This window comes from Melanaphis sacchari, unplaced genomic scaffold, assembly GCF_002803265.2.
Source record: "Melanaphis sacchari strain LSU unplaced genomic scaffold, SCAv2.0 Contig62_pilon_pilon, whole genome shotgun sequence".
NCBI classification, from domain to species: Eukaryota; Metazoa; Arthropoda; class Insecta; order Hemiptera; family Aphididae; genus Melanaphis; species Melanaphis sacchari.
Window position 1 is genome coordinate 704,378 of NW_020271445.1, and position 26,453 is coordinate 730,830.

A 26,453-nucleotide genomic window follows, 5' to 3' on the forward strand; every position below is an offset into this window, starting at 1 on the left:
ACAATTGGATTGTGTCTGGATTCTATGTTAATAACGATTTACGAAATGTTGTCGGTTTTACCTTCAAAGTTCAAAGTTTTGATAACGGAAAATTAGGGAAATACTTGTGCCCCACTTCCAATGAACCTCGCGAGCTACTACTTTGTATGGGTACCAAATAGTTCACAATTAATGTATAAATTCATTAAAATACTATTATGTATATCAAGGATGGGTAACTGCAGGCTATTCGCGGCCCACTTACTATTTTTAACTGACCCATGCTACATTTCAAATTACTTTATAAAAATATAGTATGTTAGGATTTTCTGTATTTTAATTTATTATAATTATAAAATTAATATGATGTTTATCGTAAAACTTAGATATTATGAATTATTATCCAGTATTTAACTATTAAATGTCTTAATATTATGTTACTAAAAGAGGCATAGTTAACAAAGCTAATAGATTTTCAGTTTAATCATATCCTTCTGGCTGATTGCTTTGGTTTTATTATTCTAAATATAAAGTTTCAAGAATGGCTGCTAAAAAGCGTAAAATTGGACCGTTAAATTTTAACTTTCAAAAAAATTGGCTCTCTAGTGCAATTAAGTTGCCTATCCTTGGTGTATGAAATTGTGTAGTACAATAATCCTATTAATTAGTTATATATAATTACTTTGTTCTGTCATAACGTATTTTTTTTTTTTTTTAACTTAAGTTACTATGTTTAATTTCTACCGAAGATTTGTAATAATTTTTTTACTGGTACTAATATTGTTGTATAAGTATTTTATGTGGTATACATTTTATTTATATTATACATTCAGTACATTATTTATATATTCTTTAGTCCACTGTGGTTTTATGTTTTAAGAATCATATAAATTAATAATATATTACATTTATGATAAATATGTGATGTAATAAATTCATAGATTGATTAAAATTTATTGTTTTCAATTTTGATTTTATCTGCTGATAATTTGGTAATCATTTATTATCATTTATTTGCTTAGAAATAATGCTTAGCCCCTTAAAATTGTATATCTTAGTATGCAATTAGTTCCTCTCTGATTTATGATAACTGTAGTTATTTTTCATCTAGTTATCATTTGTATACCTAAAAAAATTATAATTTAAACAGTAATTCGTTATTGAATTGTTATAAATAATATTACGATCAGGACTTTAAGATGACAGTTAAACCTATCCTGTGCAGAATTGCACGAGACTAGGTAATAAAAATAACCGTTTTAAATAAGTTTCCATGTAACTGAATAAAAAGGAAAATTCTGTACTATAGAGTTACAATATTTTGCATGATTAACATTTTCCGATCAATAATAAAAATTAATAAATATCATAGACTACAATAAATTTTAATTTTTAATAAATAATTACATAATATGTATTAATTATAATAAGTATTTTAAAATAATGATAAATTTCAATTGCAAAATTTGAAGAACAGAATATTTAATAAGTATTAATCAAATAATAATATTATAAAATAAAGTAAGCAGATTAAAATACAATTAAAAATTCAAAAATTCATGTAAAGTTTTTGTTCAATTGTTTTTTTAACAATTAACAACTTTGTTCTGTAACTTTCATTTTTTTCATTTAAACTTAAACAAATCTTTGAAGACATTGTGGTGAGATTAAGACAAGACGAAAGACAGCAAAACTACGACTATATGGTGTGATAATAATGAGCACTGATTATATAGATTCAAGATAAAATATAGGTGGGTATCAAAGATATTTTTGTTCATTTTATAATATGTTTTTCTGTTTGTTGAAGGTATACAAGTCATAAATGATTTACGTGACCAAAAAAGCTTCCCGTTTTACTTTAGACAAGTTTCATTTTATTAAAGGTTTAATCCTATATTAAATATTATAGAAATCTGTCGGGATCATAATAAATTCCGCCCAGAACAGGATTCCGTATTATCAAGGGTCCGTAAAAGATAGGTTTTACTGTATTTTATTTTTTTACCACTTAGTTATTTATTTTACGTTTTACCCGATAATTTTTATTTATCGAAAATTAATATTCAAATTGGTTGATTTGAAAATCGGTATTTAATAATCGATTAATCAAAAACAAATTTTTCAGTATTATGGATTCATCGATTACTTGTAAATTTATTCTTAAATTATTTTTTTTAAACAGGATTTTCAAAAGTCTAGATGTCCTTTCCATTATCCTTAGGAAATCTCTTATTATTGAATTCGGAACATCGTATTATAACAGATAAAATCTATACTATAAATATGAATTAGAAACATTACGATATCTGTGATTGTTTAATTGCCCACACGCGCGGTTAACTAGCCCCACGGAGAAAAAATTTATCAAGCCAACTCTAAAATGAAACCGGCTTGAACGCTCAATTTTTATGCACTATTAAGGTAAAGTACAGGCACTTAGGTAAAAAACTTAGAACAGCATGACCAAAACAAAAACTGCCACAGGAGGCGTGTTTCAGAGTAACTGAATGATATGGAGTGACTAACGACTGAATGATAAGAGCGACTCTGTAGTATAAGTCTGGGTATTTAGAGTGGTTGAGTTCTTCGCTACTGCCCATGAGTTAGGTATAGAATATAAAGAAATGCGTCTTACCCGTGTGCTGCTCGCAACCCGTCGTACGCGGCTTTAAACCTCGGTGCATCAGACATGACGTTGGAGAGCACAAGCACTAGGGAGCTTGTAATTCATTAGCTGACTGGCCTTCATTCCGGCATAATCGAACACCATTAAGATTTGGGTACGAAGACCTACTGGGTTTTTTTCTCGACTTGCGATGATATGCTTATCGAACATCTGCATATCATTGAATGTCTGGAGATATACAGCCTTTTTGTGTATTGAAGCTTAAATTACTGAGGTCAAGGTAACTTGTAGTCAACTCGGTACACACAGCTGTATTTGCGCTAGTCTGTGGTGAGTGTGTCATCTGATATGTGGCCACAAAACCAACAGGCGGGTGACTCCAGTTTATCAAACTTGTGTATGTAGGCAGGGATCAGCCATAGTCGGTTAATGCCTGTGTAATATGGAAGTTGACCTCTCTGTGTTTACGGTTTACCAGGGTTCGATGCTCGGTATGAGGCGGTGAGTCCACCTTCCCTTGGAACTCCTTTCAGTAGTGGCTGTCGTTTTTATTCTATGTGTTTTACTTGTGTATGTAATCTAGAATGGCTCTCAGCAAACCAAGTAGGTCGAAATTGAAGGAGAGTTCGAGAAAATTTCACGAAGAATGGAGATGAAATATTTCTTTACTAAGAACAAAGCATTAAAGCCCATATGTCTTATTTGCTCCATTACAAGCGCCGTCGCCAAAAAAATATAATTTAGAACGACATTTAAGCAAAATCATTCAAATATTAATCAAAACTATCCGCAAAGAAGTTGATCTCATTGAAGTTTTTTGATATTATTTAATAAAATAAATATTATTATTAAAACATGTGCAATTTAAAATGTTGCTTGATTTAAATACCTATATATTTAGGTATCTATGTATAGACTATAGAATATAGAATTATAGATGAATCATAAGTGTAAGTAAGTCTTTTTCATAAGATGGCCCTCCAGCTAAATATAATTGAAATTATAGTCCGCTCAAAAAATAAATTCATCAACATTACAAAAGTCTCACCACTACTGGCTCAAAGAGTTAAAAGCTGGCGAGTACTTGACTTATTTCGTGTCATGGTCTCGATAAAATTCTCCGTGTTGATGTGTCTATATTGTTTTATACCTTAGTTTTCTGCTACAGAGTGCTGGATCTGTCTGTGGATACTATAATGACGATCCATTTCACACTTTATTTACCTGTGACAGATTTGAACCCGAAATACTTTATTTTTTCATTGTTAATCACTACATGAGGACCGAACTATTTTCACATAAGAGCAAGATACATACGCGTACTGATCGACACCAAACTGAACTTCACTGAACATGCCAAAGTTACTGCAGCTAAAGCCAGTGGCGCAGGCAAGAACCTCGGCAGGATCATACCAAACATTAGTGCGGCAACCCCTAATAAAAAAAGGCTGTTCAACAACGTTATTTACTCCCTTCTACCTTTCGGTACCCAAATCTGGGCCAACAGAATGAGCTCCATAGGTAAATTGGGCAAACTGGAGATGGCAAAGTTTAAACGGAAAATTGTTTTGAGAGTAGCTTCCACATACTGCACAGTCTCGGAGAATGCGGTGCTGGTCATCGCTTCCATGCTCCCCTCCAAACAACAAACACGACGCTCAGGAAAAAACAGAACACGGCACAAGCATGACAAGCTAAATAGGAAACAATTTTTTTTGCAATTACATTTTTTTACATTTTTTTAGAACCTCAAAATATTGTGTCTATTGGATTTGAAGACTTCTCAAGTAGTTATGAAGAAATAGATGACACAGACAAGAACAAAGATTAAATACCTATCATATTTAGAATGTAACACAAATATAAATGAAGAACTTGAAGAATTCCCTCTTGATTTAGACCATTTTCTCGAAAATGAAAGTGTATTTGACGATGATATTATTGACAATTCACCTGATGTATTAAACTTTAATTTTGAAAAAGCAGGATGTTCTCCAGAAAAATATAAGCTAACCCGTTTTAGAGAAGAACATGGTTCAGGTAATAATGATTTTTATAAAATGTGTCCCATACAGATTTTTGATATGATTATGATGGGTACCTAATATGTATCAAAAAATTGTTTTTAAATCGAATTTATATGCTCATCAACTTAATGCATCATTAAATACCAACATTAACGAATTAAAAGATTTTTGGGGGTTACTGATATATATATAGGTTATCATGAACTACCAAGTATCAAACTGTATTGGTTAAATGATCCAAATTTTTATTGTGATAGAGTTGCACAAGTAATGCCAGTTAAACGGTTTTTAAAACTTCTTCGCTTTATTCATCTCAATGACAATTCAAGAATGCCAAGCAGACAGTCTCTAGAATTTGACAAGATTTTTAAAATTCTCCCTCTGATAACTCATTTGCAAGAAACATATAAATCTATTTACAAGACTTCAAGACACCTTGCTGTTGATGAAAGTATGATTGCATTCAGAGGTCGTTCATCAATAAAACAATTTATGCCACTAAATCCAATAAAATGAGCTTTTAAGTTTGGGCTTTAGCAGATTCTCATAGTGGATTTTTGTTACTTTGAAGTGTTTACAAGAAAAAAATCAGATGGTAATGTTGAGTATGGTTTAGGGGAAAATGTAGTTTTTTCACTAATTAAAAATTTAAAAATAAATTTTATTGTATTTATTTTGAAAATTTGTTTACAAGTATACCACTTGTATCTAAACTTTTAAATGACAGTTTATTTTCTTATGGGACTTTTAGAGTGAATAAAAAATTTTACTCTAAACATTTAATGAAACTTGATAAAAAATACATGCCTGGTGATATAGAGTATGCACAATCAAAAGACATCAGTGTGATAAAATAGAAAGATATAAGAGCAAAATCAGTTACTTTAATTAGTAATATGCATAATGCATCAAAGTCCATTATAGTTATTAGAAAAAATAAAAAAGGAGAAAAAATTGCAGTAAAATGTCCAGTATATCTGACTACAACAAACATATGGGTGGTGTAGACAAATTCGACCAATATATGAATAATTATTCAATATCCCAAAAGTCTCGTCGTTGGTGTTTGAAGTTATTTTATTATTTGATTGATACTGCTGTTATAAATTCATTTATTTTGTACAAAAGAAGTTGCAATATAATGAAAAAAAAAATATATTAATCACTTGGAATTCAGATCGAGACTTACTAATGAGCCGATAAGTAATTTTAGTTCTAGAAAAATATAAACTTTATCACCTCAAGATAGAAATATTAAAAAAAAAAAATGAAATTGTCTATTTCTACTTCATTATTTGATAGTATTCAATACTTACCAAAGTATATTGATAAATATAGACGTTGTAAAATGTGCAGTACCAAAAAATATGAAAACGGTCAAATATAGTGTGTATAACTTATGAAGTGACACTATGTAAAAATTGTTTGAACTATACCATAAGCAATAACATAATATACATATCATATGTATTTATTTTTATTTAAATTTAATATTGTTAATTATTACTAACAGGAACTTAAAGACTTATAAATATAAGCTATTATGATTTTTTATTTTATTATTTGAAGGCAAAAGTTATTTTTTAACATAAATACTTCTTTATATTTTATTTTTAAAGTTAAAAAAATGATGTTATATTTGTTTTATTTATTTTATTGTTATGAAATGAATTATAAACAATTTTATTATTATTTTTATTTAAAGAAAAAAAATTGTTCATTTATTTAATTTTAATAAAATTGAGTTTATTTTTTAAAATTTTTTATTATTTTGTATAATTATATTAGTATTTGAAATTCTTCAATTTTTAAAAGATAATTACCTATATATTTTTATTATAACAAAATAATAATTGGGTATATTTTCTTGGGTGATAAATATATAGCCATTGCCCATTGTGGATTTTATTTACTGTAAAAGGGCAATGGGAAACTATCTTCCCACCACATTTTAAACCATGCAAAGCATATTAAAATGTTTCCAATATTTTTCCCATAATCTAAATACTCCATACTATATATGTACTAATATTCAGAATCATTGGATGTTTTTTTACGTTCTGCCCTATAAGGGGTTAAAAATTTTATTTCATATATTAAAGCAAGATATAGCACTTAAAATTGCATAAATATGCACTATAATAGGCGAGATTGTTTTCGATAAAAATTGTATTCTTCTTTTTTTGGCCAAATTGTTTTAAATTTTTTCACTGTTAACTTTACATTCACTTAATTGACAAAATAATACACTGTCATCCACTTAAAACACTTCTTTGCCGAACTCACTTAGATAGAAAACTTTTGAGTTTACAAGAAAGTGATGATTTGTCATTTTAATACAAAATTACTACACGTTGAACTGAAAGACGAAAATATAATGTAACACACGAGTACGGGCACACGAGACGATTGTGGACGATATAAAATGAACTGACTATACAGCGCATTCAATGCTCGTTCGTAAATAATCACAGTAGAAATCGACAAAAAAAAACCCAAGAAAATCAGCAGATAACAAAAATTAGAATCAAATACCTTATACGAAATTATTGTAATATTATATTATACATTTATACTTATATATTTTCGCTGTAATTGTACGGCGTTGCTCGCGTCGTTATTAACGTAATCGGTCTATATTTACTTAATTTATATATTTACAATTTAGTTACTTGAAAATTCGACTGACAATAATCTTAAAACACGTTTACAAAAACATAATTTCATAAAATATGATCAATTTTTATTCAAAAACAGGTAAAAATGAAAAAAGTCCAAAAAAGCACTAAAAACTAAAAAATCGCAAAATATGCTAAATAAAATTCTCTGTACCTATCATGAAACACATTTTTAGTTTACTCTACTATTTTTTAAGCATCTCATAAGAAGTATGCAAATGTTATAAAATCCCAACCCTGATTATAAGTAGGTTTATATTAGAAATTTGTTTGAAAAATTTATTCGTAATGAATTGAAAATTTTCACTTTTATTATTACGTTCTACACACAATATAATTTTCATTTTTCATTTTAATTAAAAAAAATTATTTAATAATCATGATGAAAACCTTCAATAATAAGTTTTTGTAGATTTTTTGTTTTGTCTAATTTAAACTATGTAGTTTTATAATATGGTATCTATACTTATCTTTATAAAATTGTCAGATAGAAATTTAATTAATATTTTTTTTTTTTTTGTATAGATATATATTTTCAAAAGTTTGAGTAAATATTTGTCCAGGATCATTAAAAACCTGAAATAAACATTTATTTCCATTATTTTGTTCGATTTTAATGGCTTCCATCGAATCCTTATTAGCAGTACAATAATTTTTGTGTTCCAATTATACATTCTTTGTAAAGTTTAAATCTGTAATTATATAGCAGTGTATTTCGTTGATTTTTTTTTTTTTTGAACAGTACCATCGAATAATATTTTTGCATTTCTTAGGTATAGTACAAGTATTTCAATTTACAGTCAAATTCGCTTATTACGATCTTCTAGGGACCAAAAGAATTTGATCATTATAACCGAACTTCGTTATATTCAGATTATAAAATGTAACAACACATAAGATATAAAACCAATCAAATACATTGCTTGGAATCGTTTTTCCCGGAATATCGTTGTAAACGGCATCATTATAAGCGAATTCGACTGTAATTTATTCATCTTTATAATTTTCTTTGTTTAATTTAAGAACTTTCTTCACTAAGCACTCGTACATAACTCAAAATACTAATTCTATATGATATACGTATAATAAATAGATATACTGTCAATAATTTAAACGATCAGCGTTTATCAATTATTATCATCTACCATCTACAGATAAGATTTATTAATCCAATTTATTTTATGAGTAATATAACAAATTAAATTAAAAATATCAATATATTTATATGCAATTTTTTTGAAGCTTTTTTTCTCCATGTATCCGAAATACGGACGTGCAAAACCTTTTATAGTAGAAAAAAGCTTCGATTTTCAACTTCAATATCTCTTTTGGTAGAAAAGCGAGTAAAGTTGGGACTTTAAAAAGTCAAAATTAAAAAACTCTTGATATTTTTTTTTTAGTTATAAGATTAACAAAACTAAATTATAAAACACAAAAATGTTTATATAAAACCATTTTTTGACAAATTCGATTTTCTTATTTTGTTGTAATTTAAAAAGGAAGTTCCGAAGTTTCATCAAATTTACACGGAATGTAAATATTAGAATATTCTATGTATGGGTTAATTTTCAAGATATTATAACTTTTTTTAAGTTATTTAATTATAATGTATAGGCATGAAAATTATTTTTCAATAACAATCGATAAAACAATTCACGAGATCAAAAACTTTAAATTGAATACACAGTCTCTCGTACGCAGTTCATACTAGAATCAAATACAATTTATTTTATACTGGGTGATTCATTGATCATATTATAACATTCATTATTTCAAAGTCTATTAACATTATCGAAAAAAACTGTTTATTTGATATTAATCGAAACTATAAAACTATAATATTTTTTTTCTTATGTTAAAATAGATAGCAATAATATATAATTAAAAAATTATAAAAAAAAAAACGTCAAAATATGCTCTAAAAAATGAAATATGCAATTCAAATTTTAAAATAAGCCTCTAAAATAGAAAAATGTCAAAATATGCACTAAAAATTTTTTATTATTTAAATCGTTATGTCGTGGAACAAATTTTGTGCTCACTTAGCATATCATACGATCAACCAAAATAAATATCCGCATACAAATCAGTGCTTTAGTTATTATTAAGGCTGAGGATTTCTAGTACTTAAAAATCTAAAAAAATGCTTGCACTTATGCACATAAAAATCAAGAAATATGTTCTAAATATATGCTCTAAAAAAAATTATTTTATTTTATTATTTTGTCTAATTATAATATTTATAAAAAAAAAATATTAATAAAAATTACATTATGATTAGTTTATTAATAAGTACTTAAAATTACATTTTTTCGTTGTCTTGATCTTTTTGTTTTCTTTCTTCGTTTTCAACTCCTTCATCTTCAAATAAAAATTTGACGGACAACTGAAAAACACTTATTATTACCAATACGCATTTCGGTTTTATCGATTTTATCGGTCAGTTAATAAATATTACCTAATCGATAGTAAAAATATTATTTTTAAATGGAAAATTTTACCAATTTGTTCTTTTTTGTCTAAGCTAATTTAAGAACTTATTTCAAAAATTGTCAAATATGTTCTTATTTTTTCTAATATATTCAAATATGCATATATATGCAATATAATGACAAAATATTTAAAAATATGCAAAATTTAATTTTATATATGATCTCCTGCGTGTTATGAAACACATTTGTTAGTCACTAGAATTTGTCTGCGACCTTTCTAAAAAAATATGAAAAAACTAAAAGTCCTCAGCCCTAGTTATTACTATATTATTGATAAGGGCAGTGATTTCTTGTCATTGTCATACTCTTCAGACGTTTCGCGTGAGTACCTCCGAAATTGTATTAGATTAATAGGGGCGCATATTCCAGAAATATCATCACCGCGGACCGCCGAATTCAGTACTTGTTGGCGGCACGGCGGCACACTCGCCGCTAGGAAATCGCTACAGCACACGTCTCTCCGGATAGGCCCCTGGTAGTTGGTACCAAATATTAGTCAAACCCGTCGATCGACCATACAGCCTCAATAATGGATGCAACTGCTGAAAAAAATTCTTTGTTTATTCCTTTTTATACTGCTTACTGCCACATATACACCTACTGTGGGGTCGATCATACCGAAATTATAACACTTATGATGTCTAGTGACGGCACCTGAACGTCATGATCCGGCCATCCAATTCTCCCACAGCCCAAATTATTTATTTTAGACTGCGGGGATCTTGATAGTAACAATTTGTTGACTTCACTTTAAGCTCAACGTGGAGTAAATTATTAATTAAACTATTGTTATGGCAGTGAATCCAATGAGTCTTCTCTAATGTTTTTCATTTCTAGTGCTCCCCTAACAGCGAGAAGGCCATTACGTTGAACTCGATTTTAAACAGAAATTATTATTCACACGATAACGTGTTTTTTGATCACATGTATATATTATTTAACTTTAAAAATCTGTAAATTTAATTCGCGGGTAATTAATTTATAAATCATGAATATTTATTTCACGTGTATCTAAAAGATAATACTTATCAAACGTATTTAATTATAATATAATATTTAAAAAAAGTATATCCTAAAAACTAAAAATATGTGTACTTACATTTAATGATGATTTTTCATTAAATTCTGAATTAAATCCGTAAAATGCACGTTAAATAGAAATTATTCTTAAAATTGATTGTTTAAGAGACTCATAATTTAAATTTTACAGTAGATTTCATAAAATTATATAATCAAAATCAATGTTTTACTAGAATAAAGTTCTTAATTTTTGTTGAGTATACACTATACGTTACAGTGGCATGCGGTCAGGACAAGCTAGGTAAGCGGCGCATGCCCAGCCAAAAAGAAAAAAATAAAAAGATTAATATTTCTGATGTTAAATGACAATTTGTTTACATTAAAATTACAAATATTTATTAATTCTTATTTTTGTATTCAATTTAAAAAAAATTTATCAGATTTTGAAAGAAATTAAATTTTTTTTTTCGTATAGGCAATTTCTCTACAGAAGCGCTAGTATTTTAGATTGCCTTTCCTATATCGTTATTTATAGAAATGACTAGTTATGGTAGAAGGGGATATACGCGTTTTTACGTGATGGTTGAAAGCGCTATGCCGAGCGCTTATCGATATTTTTAAAAACGGAATTCCAATATTCTTACGATGTATATCGAATTATTTTTGTTATCAATATACTTATTATAAGTTTTAACTATACTATATTATACTATAGTACTATACTATACTAATAATAAATATATTATTTTGTTGTCAACCGTCAACGTGTCCACAAGTCTTCATAGTTAATTTAGTGTTGAACAAAAATGTTTAATGTAAGTATATTAAATTCCTATTGCATAATTTTATAGAATTAGTATAGATAATTATTATTTAAATAAATAAAATTATTATAATTAAGAAGAATCAAATTATATTCGCCTTGTTTATATTTGTTTTTATAGACAATGAATACTGATTCAAACAATTGCTTAATCGAACATCTTTAGGAAAATGAATTTAATTTAAAAAATTTTGATGAAAAATTAACAATTGTAAAAAATGGTCGACCATGTCCAGAAATTCCAAAATTGACATCTTATCACAAAAAAAAAAACAAAGTTTACATTCGTCATTTTAATATTTCTAATTATTTAAATACTCCATGGTTGACTGGTAGTGCAAAATTAAATGAACTTTTCTGTTGGCCTTGTGTTTTATTTACCAGGGAAAAAAATGTTTGGTCTCATAGTGGTTTTGTTAATTTAAATAATTTAACAAATGTTATTCATTCAAAAACATGAACGATCTCAAACACATATTTCTTCTGTTTTAAAATTAAAAATGTTTGGAAAATCTAGAATTGATTTGCAGCTTGATGAACAAAGACGTTCAGATGTAATACGCCATAATGAATTGGTAAAAAAAAAAGAGAGACGTTTTAAAACGTTTTATTGATTGTGTTTGTTTTTTGGCGATCCACGAATTACCATTTCGTGGTCACAATGAAAGAGTTAATTCTTTCAATCAGGGAAATTTCCTCGGTTGTTTAAATGTATTATCATCTTATGATTCTATTTTAAACGTGCATTTAGAAACATCAAAAATATTCCGTGGTACATCCAATAGAATTCAAAATGATCTTATTTGCTCAGTTAGCAACATCATATCAACGTCCATTGAATCAGAAATAAAAAATACTAATTTTGTTGCATTATTATTAGATGAAACTTCAGACATAACAAATCTGTCTCAATTATTAACAACTTTAAGGTATGTTCATCATGAAACCGGGGAAGCACATGAACGTTTTATCTCATTTGTCGATGTTAGTGCTGATAGATCAGCAGATGGTTTATTGAAACACGTAATTGATATAGTTAATAGGTATGAATTAAAACATAAATTAGTAGCTCAAACTTATGACGGAGCGGCCGTTATGAGTGGTCATGTTGGAGGACTACAAGTTAAAGTAAAGGAGCTCTACCCAAAAGCATTATTTGTCCATTGTTTTATTTAGCCATTTATTAAATCTTGTACTTTCACAATCAGCATCAAATATAAAAGACTGTAAGATTTTTTTTCAAACACTAACTGGTATGGGATCATTTTTTACTAAATCTTCTAAACGTACATATGCTTTATCTCATTTTACAAGAAAATAAATGCCAAAAAATGCGCCGACTAGATGGAATTTTTCTTCTCGCTTAGTAAATACAGTTCACGAATACAATTCATATTTCATAGAGTTTTTTCAACACATATTAGATAATTCTAATGATTGGGATAATGAAGCGATAGTATTATCTCAAGGGTTCATCAATTTTTTAGATAGTCGACAAACATACTTTTTGCTAATAGTATTTAGTAAAATATTTAGTTTGACTGATATTTTATATGAAGTATTACAAACTAAACGTTTAGATATTTTATACTGTGTGAAAAAAAATGAAGAAACTAAATGTCAACTGCAAAATTATAGGTTAAATCTATTTGAAAAATTATGGGAAACAGTTTTATCAGATAAAGGCGATTTTGAACTACAGCGTAAAATTCGTGACCCGAAAACATTTTACAAAGTACTTTTTAATGAAATATTTGATAACATATTGACAAATTTGCAAACGCGATTTGGTTCTTTAAATAAATTTGAATTTTTATCATTAATTGACCCAAGTAAATATTCAAACTACACGAACGAATTTCCAAATTCTGCTCTAGAAAACTTGCAAGAATCAAATTTTGGAGAAATATTTGATTTTATTAGATTACGAAATGAATTAATTGTATTATACAAATCTGAAGAATTTTTAAATACTAGTCCATATGATTTAGTCAAAAATTTAAGATGAATGATTTAATATCGGCGTTCCAAAAAGTATTTAAACTCAGTCAACTAATTTTAACTATTCCCAGTACAACAGCTTCAGTTGAACGTTCTTTTTCGGCATTAAAACGTATCAAATCGTATCAAAGATCTACACAAGGGCAAGAAAGACTAATTTCATTATCATTAATTTCAATCGAAAAGGAACTCCTGCACAAAGAAAAAAATCATCCAGAATTTTATGATAAAGTTATTAACGAATTTATAAAACAAGAAAGACGAATAGATTTTGTTTATAAATAAATTTTAGATTGTAATTTTTATTTTTTATTAATAAAATACCTTTTTTTGTTTTAACTTGAAATTTTATTTTAGCGCTTACCCAACATAAAATATAACCGCACGCCACTGATACGTTATTATAGTTAAATGTATTTAATCAAAAAACAGTATATGGGTGTACGAGCGTATAAACTATATTATACTATTTATCCATAAAGGTAACCAGTCGCATAACTCGACTAACTACGTTAACATCACATTTATACATATATCAGACTGTATTCAGACTTTATATTGCCATACCCGTAATCGGAATGTGTCATCTAATCAATTAATGTACCTACTTAAATTGTAGTGTGTAAAAACATATATAATTAATAAACCTTGTGTATTATTTATACTATTTCAACAATATATTGCAGCCAAATAGTATTATTTTAAACTTAGGTATGTCGAAAAAGTATTTAAGGGGATCATCTATTAAAAAAAAAAAAAAAAAAATACATGAATAATAAAAAAAAAACCAAATTTGCTTAGATATAATATTTTTATTTTATTTTGTATTAGTTTTATTTATTAAATGTTTTTAAATAAGCTTTGTCCCATTTGATTTCTGTTATTTTTCTATGAATAAATTGAATAAATTAATCAACCAACAAGTTATATATTATTATTTATTACAAATAATCTAAATATAATATTAAAAAATAATAATAATTAAAAAAATATATAATAATGAAATCAGGTGGCCAGTGATTGTTTGATTTGTTGTTTACAGTAGAATCCCCTTTCATGCGCTCTCGGCTGGTCCGCCGATCCGGTTGATCCAACCATAGTATAATCGATATTGAATACTATGTAATTTAAAAATATAATTTGGATTTTCTACTTTATAGAAGATATTATATAAAATTAATTGCTACTTTAATATTTCCCTTATCGCTTGTCTGCTTTAGTACCACATAATAAACAGAACGGTATCTTAAGGCTTGACCAAAAACCAGGGTATAAACACTATCTGATATTAACCAAATCGGGTAACATTGGTTTTAAACACGGTCTCCAGGGGGCGCGGCATACGTTATCACTTAAATAAATAATATCAATATTATCATTGAACAATATATTGTTCAAAATTAGTTGAAACTGTTGAAAGAACACTGAATAATTATAAAAAAAATGCAACTATTGCAATTTCAAATTTGCTCGTTTCTAGCAATGTTTGTTTACATAAGACCCGCGAAAATCACGCGGGCAATGGTTTCCATTTTTATAATATCGTAACAAATAGGGATACACATTACCAACATCTAGTCAGATTACGGATAAGGGTTTAACTTTTAGAATCCAATACTTCATACCGTAGGGATACAGTAGACCACCCACCTAATTGAGTGTCGTTTTTATATTGTTCTATGCCAAAAACGGTCCGTCATTTTAAGAAATTAAACGTGCTTCCAGGAAACAGATATTTCGTTTTTTTAAGTTTTATGTGGTTTGTAGGTACCAACTGTTAATTTGCAATTTTGAAATACGTTATATAGCTTTTCTGAATTTTATTTTTCACTGATTGTTTCTAATGATCTTTTTAAAACTTGATTGTTATTTGTTTTAATAATTTGTTATTTTTTGTACTACTTGAAATCTTCACAATAAAAATATTTATACCTAATTTAGGTAATTTAGGACTACTAATATTTCATCTTATTCAAATAACTTAAATTAATATTAGGTTCGGTGACACGATAAATATATATAATATAATATAATATAATATATTTATACGAATAAAATATGAATATTTTATTATCCAATTAAATTAAAAGGGTTGTAGAGGTTAAAGCAGTGCATTTTTTAAGGAGTAGTAGTATCATATAATTATTTAAAAAATTGTTTTATTGAAAATGTTTCAATATTTTAATACCTAATTATAAGCATAAACACAAACAAACAGAACTTTTAAAATATTTTGTATTATTATATTGTAACTTTTTATAAATATATTATTACTAATGTTCTTTTATTACTAATATTCCATTGTAACTTTCAAGTCTGAATTGTCCTATTAAATTATATGATGATTTTATTAAGAATGTGTTGATTGTTATATTTTGTGTTATTATTTGTAATAATTGTTATATATAAATTATTTTTGATAATTACAAATATATGAAAAAAAATATATTGAATTATACTGTAGTAAAAGTTTGGATTTTCACAACTTACTTAACTCAATTTAGTAAATGTAAACTTGAGGTGTTCTTACAGATTATGTAACGTCACAGTAATAATCTGCTATAGTCGATTCGGAATGAGATAGTACCTCGGCGGCGACTAGTTTTCGTTCGCGTCGGTTAGATGCCACCACGAAGGCTCGTAAGGCTAGCGCTGTGAAACAAAGCCACGCCCATGCGCAGAAATCAGCCGCCGAGGTACGATCTCATTCCGAATAAATTATATGTATGTGTTATTTTGTTCATTTACTCGCAACGTTGAACATAAACTAAATACTTTAATAGTACTTTAATAGAAAGTAGAAACTAAAAATTTAATTTCTTGAAAAACAATTGGTTTGAACTTTAAATGTAAATTTGAACGAATTTACAGTGTTACACAGAATAAAGAAAAATGTCAATTATTTCCCCGTACGTGGCAGCATGTTTAATTTTATAAAATGTTGGACATGATTTTATCATCTTCCATAAGAGCCCATGTTAAATGAAAATGATTCCGTTCTGTTTATTCTGTGTTAGTACTCCGACCTCTCTCGTATCGTTTCTATCAGTGTGCGTATTTTGGAATATTGCAGTTAAGTCTAGAATGGCATTTGCTTAACAAAAATCTATAACTGACTGTTTTTCTAAGTAATGTAAAATATAATAAATTTCTGATATAATCTTGTATATAATATGTAAATAAAAAAATGTTCTGTATATTCTGATAATCCGACCTGTTTCGCATTCCGACCACGCCCTCAGTCCGAAGGTGAAGGATTAAAGAGGTTATAGTGTACTTCAATTCAAACGGATATAAACATTTTTCTTCCATAGTAATGATATAACACAAATTTTTATTTTACTTTCTAAATAATTAAATTGAATTCATCACTAGTAAGAGGTTAGTTTAATATTATGTGTTCAACTGTTAATTGTTTTGTAGTCAAATTATTGTGGTTTTGTACCTTGGCCAATTGAAAAAAAAAGTTTTTCATCATGTCGGTGGACGATCTGGAAATTAAAATCTATAGGTATCATTAATTATTATTGTTCAATAAAACGCAATAAACTAATGTAATTTATACATTTTGTTATCCAGTATTTAAAAATGCGTGTAGTTATCTACAATTCATAACTAAATTTATTTATTTTTTTTAAATTTAAGAAAGCTGATTGATGATCGAAGATCACTTAACCAGAAAATCGAATCTAAGACGGTCACCAAAGAGGAGTTATCAGAACAAATAAAAGCTGAATTAAATATACTGGATACTTTTTTACAAAAAATTGATGTAAGTATAAGCATGAAAGTTGATATTATTTAAATTATTATAATTTTTCTTTTACAGCAAAACATTATAGAAACTAACCTAGAAAATATTAACATCCGTATAGTTACTATTTTATCAAATCGTATCAATAATATGTACAAACATATGTTTCTACTGTTTCCTCTTGAAAAAACCTCATTGTCAGCTTACACTGAGTTTCATTCAAATAATGTAAGTAAATAAATAACAAAAAAAAGATAATTAGTTTTAATATATAAGATAGGATATGTTTTTAAATTTTATGTTAGCTTCAAAACTATTGGAAATCTTTAAAGACTATTATACATAATTAACAAATATGATGTCATTTAAATTATGTATATAAATAATTGCTGTTTTGCATATATGTAATTTAAGATAATATTTTTATTTGTAAAGCTTTAATACTTAATTTCATTTTTATGATGAATGATGATTATTTCATTAAAATAAAAGATAACTCATTTTAATAATAATATCATCCATGTAAAAAATAAATAAATTTTATATGGGGACTATCAATAGTCATCAATCATCCAATAATTTAATAATAAATAATGAAACACAATGTTTACAATTCTTTTAATATTATTTTTTTAAATATTAAATTACTAACATTTTAATGTTAATAATATATTTTGAAATAATAACCATTATTATATGTTTCAATATATTTTCATTTTATTGTCAAATTAAAATGATTTTGGTTATTAACTATTAATTATTTATTTACTCATTATAAATTTTTGATTTTAGATATTATTTATTACTAAATGTAGAAACATATTGGATACGATCATATTGAGATATCATAATGATCCTGAAGTATATATAATTGCAGCAACATATGCATTTGATAACCGAAATGATGTTGATTCAGCTAGACGATATTTTGCTGAAGGATTAAAACATCATAAAAATTGTAAAAGTTTACATATAGAAGAGTTCTGGATAGAAGTACAGCATTTAGAAAAGACTGCAGGTGCTTCTCTTTTGATTGCCATGGGAAAATATAAAAACCTCATTAAACAGTTTGAAGGTGATATCGAATTTCATATTATATTATTGGACAGAGCAATAAAATTTAAAACAATTGGAGAACTGCAATGCAATATAGTCAGGTATTACTTAATTTTTAATAAAATTGATTGTATATTTTTATAAATAAATTTGTTGTATAAAGGGATATGGTTAAAAAGTATAAACATAGTGAACTAATGTGGAAAAAATTAGCTGAAATTAATTTTAGCGGTATTATTTATATACAAAAGACTGAACAATTACACTATGATAAAAATTATATTAATGGTATAAGGTCAGTATTTTAACCTTTGAAAACATTTATTTTTTCTAATATTGACATTATTTGCTATATAGAAGCTGCATTGAATCCTATGAAGAAGGATTGAAAAAATATTTGCCATTAAAAAATAAAAATAACTTATGGAACTTTTATATTGATCATATTATAGAAATTCGAAAATCTTATCTCATGAAAAACGAGGCTATAAGAAATTTTATAAATAAAACAATGGAGCGAGTCTTTCTAGAAGCACATTATGACAAAGCATTACATAAAGCTGAACATTATATTTATTGGGTACATTTTCATAAAGTATTACTGTATAAGTATTTTATATAAATAAAAATTTTTTATTATTTTTATTTAGGCTGAAAACGTAATTGAAGACCGTCGTAGGATTCTGAAAAAAGCAGTTCAAGTGATAAAAGATAATGTAGAGCACTGGATTCATTTAATATCATATTGTTTGAGGAATGACGATCTTAATATGGCCAATGAAGTTTTTGAAACTGGTATTCAAGTTCTGAAAAGCCAGTCGATGCCATTATGGGAAATTCTAATTTCTTATTTAGAGAACAATAATCCAACATTGGTAAAATAAGTATTAATATTTGAATAACTTCTTGATACCCGTGCAAAAATAATTATTTAAATCTCTAATAATAAAACTAATTCCGTTAATACTTAATGCAAATAATAATGCTTGTATATTTTGTAGACCATCATAATTAAATATCTATATAAATAATTGATATTAAGCTTTACAACCTACTTCAATAATTATTCAGAGATTATAAAATTAATATTATTTATTATTTTTTTATAAATATTTTTATTTATATTTAGCTTCAAGAATTATATCATAAAGGCTCACATTTTCCATTCCCAGAAATCAATATTGCAATCAGGCTTAAATATTTGGAATGGAACTTGGTTCAGTATGGAATACATTTAACTCGTAAATTGTTTAGTCAACTTAAAAAAATAAAACCACAATGTAAACAATTATTTACAACTATGATAAAAATTGAACACACTCAAAACTCAAAAATTACTAAAGTAAAATGTATAAGAACATTGTATAATGATCTATGCATTGATTTTGGTGAAAAAGACATTGGTGAGTATCATTTATTTTCCTTACAATATTGTTTAAACTAATTTAAAATTGGTTAAAAAGGAATATGGTTGGACTACATCCATTTTGAGAATACATATGGTTCTCGTTATTCAGTAAAAGTAGTTTATGAGGCATCATTAGTGTATTTGGATCCAAATTTAAAAATTAGTATGAAAGAAGAGTTTAAAAAACTTGAAAAAAAATTCAAGTATGTATCATTTTTTAATTATTGTACATATAATGTAAATTACACTTTAATTTGTCTGTTGTATTTTTTTTTATGTTTTAAAGGAAGAACAATTATAAAGATAAAAGAATTATTGCTATTGATAACTAAGATTATTATACCAGACTTGTTGCTGAAAGAAATATTATTGGTGTATTGGTCAGAAAATAATAACATTGTACTAAGCTCAAAAAGCATATCTACGATAAAAAAAAATAAATATAGTTTAACCAAACAAATGTCTTCTATAATTATGTTTAAACAAAGAATTATATTTTTTACTAGTCCAAAAATGTTTATCATACTTTATACAGGTCTCAAAACTACATAACAACTGTGTAGTTTAGTGTGTATCTTTTAAAAATATGTTTTTGTTTTTAAAAAACTATTTAAAAATGACTTAGCCATTTATTTTGAAGTCTAATAAAGGGTAAATTTTTTAAGTATCAAGATATTTACTTTACCATTTTTGAAGCACAAGTCGCAATGATTTAATCAAATATATTGATGCTGTTTTGTGGAAAATATTTATAATTTGATATGTGTTTCAATTCAGGAAATCTGACAATGGAATTTAATATTTACATTTTATAAATAACAGCTATGCTTTACTAACTTAACTTATTCCACTAATTAACATTATTGTTTTTGAGACTGTTAGCAAAGAGCCAGAGAACATTAGAAATATAAATTAAAGATTATAACAGCAGATCATCCAGATGACCAGATTCACTTGGTGAACAATTATATTTTTAAAATGACACTCTTAATTTTTTATGACTATAATATTATGTATTAATAAACTAAGTAACACTATAGCTTAATTAAATAATAATTGTCTTCACAGATCACAATAAACTAAATAATAAGATAAACATACAAACTTATCTAATATTCTATGGTGTATAGTCTTACACCAACAAAGGTCAACATCTCAAATAGAGACAATTTATTCTAGTATGCAATAAATAAAAGTATATAGAATGTATATTTATATATATATTTATGTGTGAAAGTGCTAAGCTATATCTTAATAAATTACTAGCTAAAAAAAAATTAATATGCAACATTCTTTGTCAAATCTGAATTGAAATATTTAAAATTATACTAATTATTTGTAGATAAGTATTTAATGTATTTACCAAAAGTTAAAAGTATGATCTTATTTTATTATGTATAATAAAATTATTAAAAATAGAAATGTTTGCAATTTACATTAAAAAGCCTGACTTATAAAGGAAATACATAATTACAGTACTATAAATACCTAAAATTACATGTTATACTTTCTATACTTTTTTTTCTTTTATTAATTCAAATCGACTAAAGCCTATTACAAGTAATTTATAAATGTATATAATATATATATATATATATATATACATATTATGTATTAATAAAGATTATTTAATAGAAAAGACAAATAGAATAACAGAGTCATGATAACAATACAATTAATTGGTATAAAAATATAATTCATGTAAAAAGTTCAATATTATAATAAATATAAATTATAAAATGTCTTACTAGAGTTAAAATTTAATAAATAAATTTAATTATGATTAGCTGATCATGTGGTTCTATTTAATGGATATTAGTGTAATTAATTCATAATACAGTTCTGTTTATTTATATATAAAGAGTGTAAGTGGACCTAGTTTGGCTTGAGGGATATAAATTTAAATTTCAACAATTCTGAACAGTTTATATAATTATTGACCAATCTAAACAAGAGTTTTAATTATAGTTTATTTCTCCCGACAGCAATATTCCTTGTATTTAATATATTTAACACATTAAATATAGTAAAAGAGGTTGATGTGGAATATTAAGTACAATAAAATAAAATAAAAGTAGATTATGCTTAATAAGTAATTATAAAATAGGTAATAGTCAATAAAAATAGTTAATTAGTATTTTCTAGACATAGAATAATTAAAAAAAATATATTTTGCTTCTTGTAAATATAAAAATTTAGCTATTTATAAATATTTATCCTCTATTTAACAATTGATAAAAAATGATTTTCTAGGTCAAAAAACTTGAAAATGTAATTCAATAGACCTGATAAGTTATATTTATACTTACAGCTATTTAAAAATAATTTAGAAAATTCATAAATACAATTATTCTTAGAATATGATATACATTAGAATAAGAGTAAATATTCAATTTAATAGCTAGATACCTAATAGACTTGAATACAGTATTTTCACAATAAAATCTCTCCCTGACGCAGTTAATTTACAGACTAATATGGACAAGCTTGTAATTTGGAGTAAACAAAACCGCTTATCATTAAATATCAATAAATTTAAGATCATTATTTTCACTCGGCAACATAATTTAGGAATTTTACTTGAAGGCAATATATCTTACTCCTCACGCATAAATTTGGTAACAAATAAAGCTTTTTAAATGTTAGGTTTCATTTACAGAAACACTAAACATTTTAAAAACATAAGCTCAATAAAAATGTCATACTTCTCACTTGTTAGGTCTTACTTAGAATTTGGCTCAATGGTTTGGTCATCAAATTATGCTCTCTATATTAATCAGGTAGAAAATGTTCAATATAAATTTCTAAAATTAATTTATAGTAAATTAAATGTAGCCAGGGGCGGACTGGGTTAATATTTCAGGCCGGGAATTTTTTTTTGCCAGGCCAAAAATTAATAGAAGACCAACAATTTGGTCATAAGTATATAAAAAAAATAATAACGATAAAAAATGTATTTAAAAAATATTTTCAACATTTTATGTAGATATAAACAATTACACATAATATATACGATACTTTTTTATTGATACAGTGTACACATTTTAATATAATACCTATATATTAAAATTAATTCTTAAAGTTATTCTTTTTTTACATAATTAGGTTTTTTCTCATAACTTCACTAGTTTCCCCGATTCTGTCTATTAAAATATCGTCATCTATAGAAGCTAATGTTCGCTTTTCCACGGACATCAACATAAAGGCTTCCAAATTCTCATTAGTTAGAGTATTTCGTAATCGATTTTTTATGAATTTGAGTGTTGAAAATGACCTTTCACATGCTACTTGTGTTACCGGTAGTGTTAAAAGATAATTATAAGCCAAAGATAAATTTGTATACGCATTACTATACAAATTGTATTTGACTAATAACTTCAAGCAGCAACAAGCACAATTTTTGCATGTTTTACAGGTCATATTTAATCTGGAAGTTTCTTCAATTTCTTGGTATTCATCTTCAGAATCGAAATTTTCAAAATCATATTCGTCTTCAACTGATTTTTTTAAATTATCCCAATTATTACCAAAACTTACTAATTCTTCTCTTAATTTTTGATGAAATTCTTCCAAATTATCATTGACTGTATATCGGATTAAATTTTTAGAGAAAACTTTCAAGGCTGTTTTTGGTAAACCATGTTTAAAACTATCGAAGTTGACTGGGGATAGAAGCGATAAATCCATGTATAATGGACTATTGTTCACAAATCTTGAATTCATACTTTCAACTATTCTATCCATTACCTGATTATGAACTTCAACAGTATATTTTTGTTTTGCGTCATTAATTGGGTCATCGTTTAATAATTCATCAGTCATTCGTTTTTTTTTCCTTAATCGTTTGATTTCGAATTGTTCTTGAAGATAAATTTCATTATCCAAATCTTGCAATTCTAGTTGATTATTTACCCATTCGACAAATTTATCACTTTTAGCTATTATATTTTCCATATCTCTTTGGTACTTAACTATTTGACTCAGAGCAGATTTTACCATTTGTTGACATTTCAGAAGGTCTAATCCACTGGTTTGTAGATATCTAGATAGTGGGCCCGTTATACTAAAAACATTCATAAATATGTGTGCCGTCAAAATAGTCTCATATTTTAATAGTAAATCTAAATAATGTTTTGCTTTTGATCTTATATCAGGTTTAAATTTTTCCTCTTGAACAACTTTAGTGAAAGCAATTATCAAGTCTACATACATAGAACTTTTTGGATCTCCAAATGTTCCAAAAATTCTCTCAACAGCAGTCTGTTTTGATGACCATCTAGTTTCCCCAATGGTTTGAAGACGCTTATTTCGACTGTTATCTGAATTTGCTTTGCTAACTTCATTCCAAATATCCATCCTCAAATATGATTCTTTGAAAAATACTGCACAACTATTTAATAAAGTAAAAAATGATGCTACTTGGACAGGATTTTTTGTTGCATCGCAAATAACAAGATTTAAAACGTGACTATGACACCAAACATGAACTTGTTCAGGTGATAATTTACTTAAATGTGAAGTAAAACCATTATAAACTCCTCGCATATTGGACGCTCCATCAGTAGAATTTCCTATACATTTCGTTAAATCCAAACCAACAGAAATCAATTCTTCTTTTAGCAGTTGAGCCATACCTTTACCACTTGAATTATGAACACACTTAACAGCTATTAATTTTTCATTAATTGTATCATGAAAAACGTATCTAATAACTATTGAACATTGATCCATTACTGAAACATCTTGGGTAGTATCAATAAGAACAGAAAAGAATGAAGCATTTTGGACTTCGGTAGCAATTGTACGTTTAATATTTGATGCTATTTCATTTATAACGACTTGGACCGTATTTTTGGATAAAAAAGTTAAAAAGCTTCCACGGCCTTTCTTATTTTGTTTTTGTTTCTTTTCACTTTTATTGATGATAGTATTGAAGTGATCGCAAATGATAGGATCATATTTACTGAGCAATATCATTATTTCCAAAAAATTTCCATGGTCTAAATTATGATCGTTCAAAGAGTATGCTGCTTCATTTCTTTTACCTCTATAGCTTAGACCTCGTTTTCCAATTAACTTTATAACAGCGATAATTCTTTCAAAAATTTGTCGATTTTTTTTTATATTTTGTTTTTTTATATTTTGTAAATTTGAAAATAACAGTGAATCTATATCTTTGTTTTGAGTTTTTAAGAAATAAGATTCGGAAGAGCGTGAATGAACTATGCTACTTTCATGCTCCTTGATTCGTTGATTAACATGTTTCCAATCAGATACCCCCTTAGTAAATGAATTCGATTCAGAAGCAAAAGCTAAACAAACTGAACAAAATAGTTGTTTTGATGATTCATCAAATGTTAGCCATATACGATTTGTTCCATTTTCTCGAAGAAAAATCTTATTTGAATTGAATGGGAGGCTAGGATCTTTTGGTTGACAAGGGTGATACTTGAAAAAATGAGATAAAACAGTTGAACTTGGCTTTATGAACTTATTAAATACTACTAGAGGACTTTCAGATGTCAAACATAGAACTTCTAAAAAAAAGTACAAATTTCATACAATCATATCAAGTTCATATATTATATCGTTATTAAATAAAAAATTGTTAAAATACCTAGCCAAATATATCAAAATAATATTTTTATAAATACAAAAATAATAAATAATAATTCATAATACATATTAGTTATTAATTACTTTAATTCTCTTCCCACCATATCACGCCGCTACGACGGGTTAATATTACATACTAATTTAGCTTACTGCTTACACATTAATTTGTTAGTATTTATTTTTTGTCATTAAAATGTTTCACTCGTATGATGACTATGGTAATAGCTACTTACCAGAATTAGAAACAATTACGTCATCATTTTCGGACATTGATATGTTTTCAATATTTTCATGGATGGAAATACCTATCAATATTTTCAAAGACAATCATATAAAAATCATAAATAGGAAAAAGAAATCAATAAACATTATTAAATTATTTAAATTTACTAAATAATACATATATGCATACCTGAGCTTAGTTCTTCAGTTTTAACGGGATTTTGTTTTTCATAATATGCTGAATTAAAAAATGAATTAATTTTTTTACAATTCTTGCTCGAGTCTAAAAGAAGTTTTTATTTTTTTCACGTTCTCTAGCAGCACCGCCAGCACGTTTTTTATCCTCCGAATTCATTTTAAATATTTAACAAATTCAAAACACCTTTGTGGAAGACGCTAATGTACAATGTATTTATAATATTATAGTATAAGTAAAAACAATACAGTAACTATAATATTGTATAGTATTATAGTCGCATTTAACGATTTAACGCAAACAAAATAAAATAAAATACGAAACCTATTTACATTACATTACAGCAATGTTATTGCTACTGCGGACTGCGATAAGTGCGAGTATCAGTGTCTTGTGTGCCGTATGATGGCGGCGTTATTATTAGTTATGAAAATTGACAAGTATAAATATAATAATATAATAACTTATAATTTATAAATAAATCACTAAACTAGCTGTTTGGCTTATATTTTATATTTATATCTGTATATATATTTCGTACATGGGTACAAA

At 26.5% G+C, this 26,453-nt stretch overlaps 3 protein-coding genes across 3 annotated transcripts; 2 read left to right on the forward strand and 1 right to left on the reverse strand.

The window, feature by feature from the left end:
* The first annotated feature begins 12,148 nt into the window (after positions 1-12,148).
* LOC112600248 (SCAN domain-containing protein 3-like) lies at positions 12,149-12,824 on the forward strand. Its single transcript, XM_025347434.1, has 2 exons — positions 12,149-12,223; positions 12,336-12,824. Exons 1-2 carry the CDS (start codon positions 12,149-12,151, stop codon positions 12,822-12,824), a joined length of 564 nt encoding a protein of 187 aa, XP_025203219.1.
* A 4,301-nt stretch (positions 12,825-17,125) lies between these two features.
* LOC112600250 lies at positions 17,126-20,168 on the forward strand. The gene is given in 11 exon segments (XM_025347435.1): positions 17,126-17,158; positions 17,160-17,203; positions 17,295-17,421; positions 17,479-17,631; positions 18,196-18,560; positions 18,623-18,754; positions 18,817-19,039; positions 19,110-19,334; positions 19,589-19,862; positions 19,923-20,062; positions 20,154-20,168. Coding segments are annotated over 11 exon segments (1,731 nt in total).
* A 2,792-nt stretch (positions 20,169-22,960) lies between these two features.
* LOC112600251 lies at positions 22,961-25,128 on the reverse strand. The gene is made up of 3 exons (XM_025347436.1): positions 25,099-25,128; positions 23,281-24,943; positions 22,961-23,151 (listed from the first exon to the last, which is right to left on the reverse strand). Exons 1-3 carry the CDS (start codon positions 25,126-25,128, stop codon positions 22,961-22,963), a joined length of 1,884 nt encoding a protein of 627 aa, XP_025203221.1.
* Between the last annotated feature and the right edge of the window lie 1,325 nt (positions 25,129-26,453).